Source organism: Lissotriton vulgaris, chromosome 11, assembly GCF_964263255.1.
Source record: "Lissotriton vulgaris chromosome 11, aLisVul1.2, whole genome shotgun sequence".
NCBI lineage: Eukaryota > Metazoa > Chordata > Amphibia > Caudata > Salamandridae > Lissotriton > Lissotriton vulgaris.
The window spans coordinates 997,123,602-997,130,978 of record NC_141699.1 but is presented as its reverse complement, the minus strand read 5'-3'; the positions used below and the strand labels follow the sequence as shown (position 1 = coordinate 997,130,978).

General features: G+C 43.1%; 1 protein-coding gene across 2 annotated transcripts in view; it reads right to left on the bottom strand.

The window, feature by feature from the left end:
• Positions 1–3,491: 3,491 nt before the first annotated feature.
• LOC147683851 (D-beta-hydroxybutyrate dehydrogenase, mitochondrial-like) overlaps positions 3,492–7,377 on the bottom strand; it is a 63,864-nt gene continuing 59,978 nt past the window's right edge. For both annotated transcript variants that reach the window (XM_086944274.1, XM_086944275.1), the window contains one exon: positions 3,492–4,168. In XM_086944274.1, coding sequence (XP_086800400.1) covers positions 3,699–4,168 — 470 coding nt within the window. In that variant the 3' untranslated portion in view covers positions 3,492–3,698. The remainder of the gene's footprint in view (positions 4,169–7,377) is intronic.

Here is a 7,377-nt window from a genome sequence, read left to right as displayed (position 1 = left end):
ACCTTTAATAGGCTTACAGGGCCGTCCAGAATCGATTACATCTTAATGGACGTTAGTATGTGGACTGACCTAATTGATATGGAGGTGGTATCTACTCAGGATAGTGACCATAACCCCTTTTGCAGCAAGTTTAAGTGGGGTAACCTTAAAGATAGGGGGGTGAGTGCCCCCATGAAGTTAACTAAAGAGATTATCCCATATAACAATAATCGTAGACTGAAATGGGATAAGGCAAACCTGAAGGCGGACCAACTAGGGACCATCAAATCCCTTGTGGTGGACCTGCATTTGGATCTGGAGGTTTGGGATTGGGAAAATGGGAGTAGCCCGAATCCTCCCATTACCCTTGATACAGTTTATAAAGCCACAATAGAGCAATTGAGTCACTATTTTCTCTCTAAAGGGAAAAGTTGCAGAATGAACAACACCCCCCCCCCCATTTCAAGCAACCCTTGGTATTCGGCCCAGTGCAAGGGTAAAAGGAAAAACCTGACAGATGCCCTTCTCACAAGGGATCCTTTACTAGTTAGAGCGGCTAGGAAGGATTATTTGAAAGTATTAGCGCTGGCTAAACGTGAATGGGAGGAACAGCATTGGCAGGATTTAACAGATGCTGTGAGCATGAGGAACCCGAAGCTATTTTGGGACTTAATCAATAGAGCTAGACAGGGGAGATCGCAACCACTAGCAGCTCATATAACTAGCCAGCAATGGTTTAATCACTTCTCAGCTTTATATGGCGGAATTGAAGATACAATTAGCCCTGTGGTAGCCAGCGGTGGGGGTGGGGAACCTTCAGGGGAGGACGAGCATCCATTCACGGCCTCAGAAGTAGCAGTGGCTATTAGACACTTGACCCCAAAGAAGGCGGCCGGTCCGGATGGGATCCCAGGGGACCTCTTGATTGCGGAACCTATGGCCTGGGCCAACTTAATTGCCATTATAATGAATTTGATTGTAAGGGGCCATCCTGTGCCAGATTCCTGGAAGGGGGCTGAAGTGGTTACTGTGCATAAGAAGGGGGCAAGAGATGACCCTGCCAATTACAGACCTATCAGTTTGATAGATGTAATCCAGAAAGTGGTTGGCAGGGTCATTATCATGGTTGGCGATTGGATGGAGGAGGCAAGCATCCTCTCCCACCTCCAAGCTGGATTCCGCCGGAAGATGGGTACGATGGACCAGGTCTTTCGCTTTTTTGTTATCTATTGGAAGACAGTTACCATCAAAAAGGGCAGTCTTTATATGGCCTTCATAGATCTCAAAACAGCTTTTGACCTGGTCCCTCGGGCTAAATTGTGGGAGATTCTAGGAAGGATGGGCTTCCCTGGTAGACTCTTGAGTTTAATTGTAAGGCTCCACGAGGGGAACTATGCGAGGTTCAGATGGGGTACCCAGGGACAGCTGACTGATAGGGTCCCCGGTGAGGAGCGGAGTACGCCAGGGCTGTGTTATGGCTCAGACTCTTTTCTCCTTGTTTGTGAATGGAGTGGTGGATCATCTGAGAGGGGAAGAGTTGGATGCTCCATCCCTGGCCGGGGAAAGAATCCCCACTCCGCTCTTCGCTGGTGTCACTATACTGATCTCCAAATCCCCAGTAGGATTGCAAAAGCTTCTGAATCGATTTAGCTCCTTCTGCATAGATAGAGGCCTAACCATCAACACCTTGAAAACCAAGCTGATGGCTTTCTCACCCTCCAAAAGATTTAAAAACAACTTCTCGCTCAATGGGGCACCCCTGGAGATGGTCGATTCATTCGACTATTTAGGGGTGCGGATAAATAGTCGAATGAATTGAAAGGACCACTTGGCTAAAATGTTACTTGGTCACAAAAGAGTAACTGGGGTGACCTTGAGGGAGTATCGAGAGTCAACAAGTAAACCTGTGTCACCGGTCATGGCCATTTATGAGGGCCAGATACTCCCGGCTGCATTATATGGCTCTGAGCTTTGGGGGTTCGAAAACGTTTTGGAACTATCTTTAGCGGAAAATAAGTTTCTGAGGGAGGTGGTGGCTCTCCCCGCCTCTACCCTGTTGATCCCCTTGCGGCTAGATTTGGGCAGACGAGCCCTAAAGGACCTAGTGAGGCTGCGACCATTGCTCTTCTGGGTCCGCCTAAGAAGGACCAAGGAGCTTGCCAAATATGCTGAAGGGTTGGATGACCTAATATTGCTTGATACTGGCAACAAGATTGGATGGCTGCACAATGTGAGGCACCTGGTTCTCCAATTGGGATTGAGAGATGTGTGGGAGACCCAAATGCCGCCGCCCAAACTAGTGATTAAGAAGTTATACTGGGATTGGGTGCAGGGTGAGGCAATACGTGGTGGGGCTGGGGGTTCACTCACTGAACGGTTCTTAGAGTTCAAATGGGCTAGAAAGCTGGAACCCCTTTTTGATTTTATAACCAAGCCTCTAGACAGAGCGTTATATTTAAAACTAAGGTACAGGACCCTCCCGGTGCATGAATTCACTGCGAGGTGGTCTAACTCTGGTGGCCCTTCGCGATCGTGCCCTGGTTGTGCAGCCCCTAAGGAGTCTGTGGCCCACTTACTTTTTGCCTGCCCCGCTTACAAAGTGGCACGGAAGATCTGGCTGAAACCTGTAGGTAGGGAGTTGGGGCTGAGGTGTCACAGACTGGCCTTACGTGTACTCTCTACGGACTCATCATCCACTGCCATGATATGCGGGGTGGCAAAATATTTGAGCAGTGCATGGCTGACGCGCTCAAGGATACTGAAGCTGCACTCTAGGCTACCAATTGATTGACTGTATGTAATTGATGGTTCTCCTATTATAACACAATGAACTGTTGAGGATGTTTTGGCTAAGGTCCATATTAATTATATTGTTATATTTTATCATTGTTCTAGCGGGGGAAATGTACTTTTATTGTGTACAATGTACTCTTTTATGGTGAGCAATTTTTGCCGAATAAAGATATTCAACAAAAATTCTCCCAAGTTTGTAGTGTCATGAAAGTTACGTGCCTCAATGTTAACATTCGCACATGCCTGCGTGTACGTATTGGCGACTTAAAGCCAGACCATTTTTTTGGTTTTGCAAATGCACTCTAATTCATGGATTCTGGGAGGCTATACAGGATTGTGTACATTAAATGGAGATTAAATCTTTGAACTACTCAATTACATTAGACATACTTACAGTTTTTTTAGACACAAGAAGATTAAGTGATTTGCCCAGAATGGAACAATGTTCCTTCAAGTGCCATGACAAAGATTGGACCCCAGTCCCTCTCAAAGCAGCTAGCCAAGCACCAATTGCATCCTTAAAATTTACTTTTAAAGATTAAGAACATGCCGCAGTTCAAGAATCTGTGCATGCAAAATTGGACCCTCCGCAAGTAAATATCTGGAAATTACTTTATAGAGAGCAATGTTTTTTGTGATATATAAAAAAACTTGTACAGCCAAATACAACTCGAGTACAACACATCAGTAAGATTATCAAACACAGAAGACGACTGTAGTAAAGTTATTGGGAACCCCAAGCCATTTCTTTTCAACAAGATAACTTTATACAACGATCAACAAAAATTCTCCACTTCAGGAAGAGATTCAAGACCTGGCTTTTTGACTAAGTCCAGCAATCCAGCGCCTGGATACCCTCACAGGTGTTAGTGCTTTACAAGTACTGATTGGTTGATTGATTGACATGACTAAAAATGTAGTTTTGCTCAGTAAATATAAATCCGGTCAGCGATTGCAGCAGGCAGATGACTCATGATCTGGGTCCTAATCCACCAGTAAGTATCTGTGGGGAAGTATCGAGTGTAAGGCAGCTTTGAAATGAGAGCATCTGTGAGATCATTGATAACAAGAGACATGTCTTTAATTCCACTGTTCACAAAGGATTTCATCAAAATCGTGCGACGAGAGAAGTACGATTTCCCATAGTCCACTCGCACCCTTTCGCTGGCTTCCCTCCACATTTCCTCAGCGTGGGCTTCCACTCCTTCCCGCGTCAGAATGCCAGTGGCCGCGATGAAGTTACCAGGCTCAACGATAATCACTTTAACTCCCCATTGGTACATTTCCTGCCGTAGGCAATCGGAGAAGGCCTGGACACCATACTTTGATATGCAGTAGCAAGAGCGAGAAGGGCTACCCATTCTTCCAAGCATGCTCGCCATGTTGACAACCCGACCTATGAAAAGACAAACAAAATGAACTATTTGCCAACAACATTTAAACTTTTAAAAATGTACTTTTACACTTTTGACAGATATTCGTTAAAGTGGAACTCTAGGGCAATTTTTATTCTTTCAGTTTCTCTCATCAACAGCAAGACCCCTGCTAAACGGTGCAAAAAAGCTTGTGCTGTCTCTCTTAGGAATTGTGAAACTGACTTACACTTAACTGGCACATTTAATTTACTTTAAGTCCCTAGTAAAGTGGTAGTACATGTACCCAGGGCCTGTAGATTAAATTATACTAGTGGGTCTGCAGCAATCATTGTGCCACCTACTTTAGTAGCCTTTTTAAACATCTCAGGCCTGCCGTTGCAGTCTGTGTGGGCAGTTTTAAACTGCCATTTCGATATGGCAAAATAAACCTTTTGCCAAGCCTAAGCCTTCCTTTATAAAACATATGTCACCCCTTGGGTAGGTGCTGAACAGCCCATTGGGCAGGGTGCAGTGTAATTGAAAAGTTGGACATGTACTTTTAAGTTTTACGTGTCCTGGTAGAGAAAAACGCCTATATTTGTCTTTTACTACTGCAAGGTCTGCCTCCATTATAGCATAATATTAGTTTACCTTATTACATTTAATAAGCTATAACTTTCAATTGGCATCAGGTGGGAAAGTCGAGTTTGGTCTTTAAAGAATTGTAATTTAAAACCATCTTTAATGGTAAAGTTGAATTTCAAGTCACAATTCTGAAAATGCCACTATTAGAAATTTAAAAGGGGGTTACGTCCATTATGGGGGCCGGGTGGGACGCTAAATAATTTTGGAGAAAAGAAGTACATGGCCACCAGTTTTCGAGGCTGCTATTCATTTCAGCAGACTATGTGACAATGCTATTTGTCATTGTACCATTCTTAACATTTAGCAAAGATTAACACATCTTATTTGTACTCATTTAAATTTTCAATAAGGCATTCAAAGATACACAACTCATTAACTCATTATTAAATCAAAACACTATGACATAAAAACTAGATTTAAAGTGAAAAACATATAAGAGTTGTGGGACATAAACACAATACATTACATACAATTACACCAGTACACATTGAGTGAATAAGTCATACATTGAGCTCTCTCTAACACACCCTATGCCTGGTTTTGTTTCCAAAGAGAGATGCCATCCACTGGTGAAACACTAGATTTCTGTGGGGATATATATATATTTAACCTGGACCCTCTCCCAAGACCAAATTAATCAATACACCCTCGTGGATTTAGCGGAAATGCCGACACGTTTCCAAACCCCCGTTTGCTTAAGGGATTTTCATCAGGCCTGATACACGGTGTAATCTGTGAGAAGTAAAAAAATAAAAAAGAAAGTGTGTTTTACTACCTTATAACCTTTTCATCTTTTTGAATGATCCTTGGATGCCAAATTTATTGGTACCTGTAACTCTTATGCTTTCTTTTTGCCTGCGGTGTCGTTAGTTGGAGCTTGAATCTGCAAAGATGGACATTATGTTGCTTTAATATGATGTACACTGTTAGACATTCTCGTGTTAATATAATTGTGACTTGGACCTGGTCTCCCATGACCAGATAGCCGTGGTTGGCACTTTGCGCTTTTTACTTCTTACAGCTCAATTTTCATAAAACCTTTAAAATTGCATATCCCCGGTTTTACTAATTGGATAATCAAAATTAATGTTGGATTTTTGTTGTGTTTTCACTTTATTACAGCTTTATTGGGTTGCTTGTGTACTTGATCAGAAAAGCTGGCTTGGCAGTTCAGGCTGGACTGTTCCTATAGGAACAGGGTCAAGATTGATGTGCAAATAGCTGGGTTTAATCGGAGGTGGTGTGGTGGGCAAAAGAATGATGGGTTGGAATGCTACCCGAGCGAATGCTAGTTAGACATATCGCAAGCATCTGCCTTTCACTTTAGTGTGTTTGATAAAAGTAGCACCTTCAGGTAACCACTTCAGAACACTCCTGGACCTTTGGAAGATCAGAAGAGGCTGAACCTGCTGTCTGAGACCTGAGAAGAGCATAGAAGACTGGACCTGCTCTCCCTTTTGTACCAAGAACATCGAAGTGGACTCCAAGGGTCATAGCGCTGACCTCCAATTACATCTACGGGGACACAATAAGCTACAGGAGGCCTTTTCCTGCAATTGCCGAGCTGACCAGTAGCAACTGGACCTGGACTACACCCTGGTGCCTCTGCATCTCCCCCTGTAAGTCTCTAAGTGTCTCCCCCGAGGCCCCAGAAGAGTAATCCTGTTGTGCATGAGAATTTAAAGAACTAAGGTCAGAAGGGAAAGTCTTTGGCCAGGACAAACTAGGTCTACCCGACCCACGGTCCATCAAGAACAACATCAAATTGTGCCTAGATCCTGTTCTACCGCAACCCTTGACTATCATTGGTACTTTTACTTCTTGGCACTATTTCTACTTAAACTTTAGAAAAACATTTTGCCATTTTAATAGTTTTTCATTTCAACGTTATTATTGTTTTAGTACTACATAAATACTTTAACCAGTGCCTCGAAGTTAAGCTCGTCTTCTCTGTACATTTGCTACCAGTGAGTTAAGCTCAGGTTAAATTAGTGACTTTAGTGGTTCACCCTGACAAGGATTGCAATTATTACTTGAGGTGGGTACTTGCTCCCCTCAACTAATACCCGAATCTCTTACAAATTATGATTCACATCTAGATTCATCATGGAAACAGGAGTTCAAGACATTCTAGATGATGAGGATGATGTTATGCTGGTTTTTTTTGTCTCTCAGCTGCCTTTGATAGTCTAGATCATATGTCATTTCTCCAAGCTCAATCTGCTCATAGGGCTTTTGTATCAAATCCCTGAACTTAGGCTTATTCTTCCCAAGCATCCAGTGTCAGAACAAAAGAGAGGAGCCCTTCTGGTCTACTGATCCGTAGCTTTGAAGATGTGAAGTGGGTGTTACCCAAATGTTTACTAATTTTAACTTGTATCCTGTACACACACAAATAGTCATTACGCGACAGCTGATCATCCACCTCTGTGCTAAGGACAGCCAGGTCTACATTAGAGTTACAAAGAGGAACCATCTTGGATCAAAGTGAAAATATTCTCATTTTTCTCTGGAAATTATCTCACTGGGGAAGACAAGATGCACACAACTTGGTGTTAAGCCCTGTAGTTATTACACGAAGAATCCTGTTGCCCGCTAATCAACA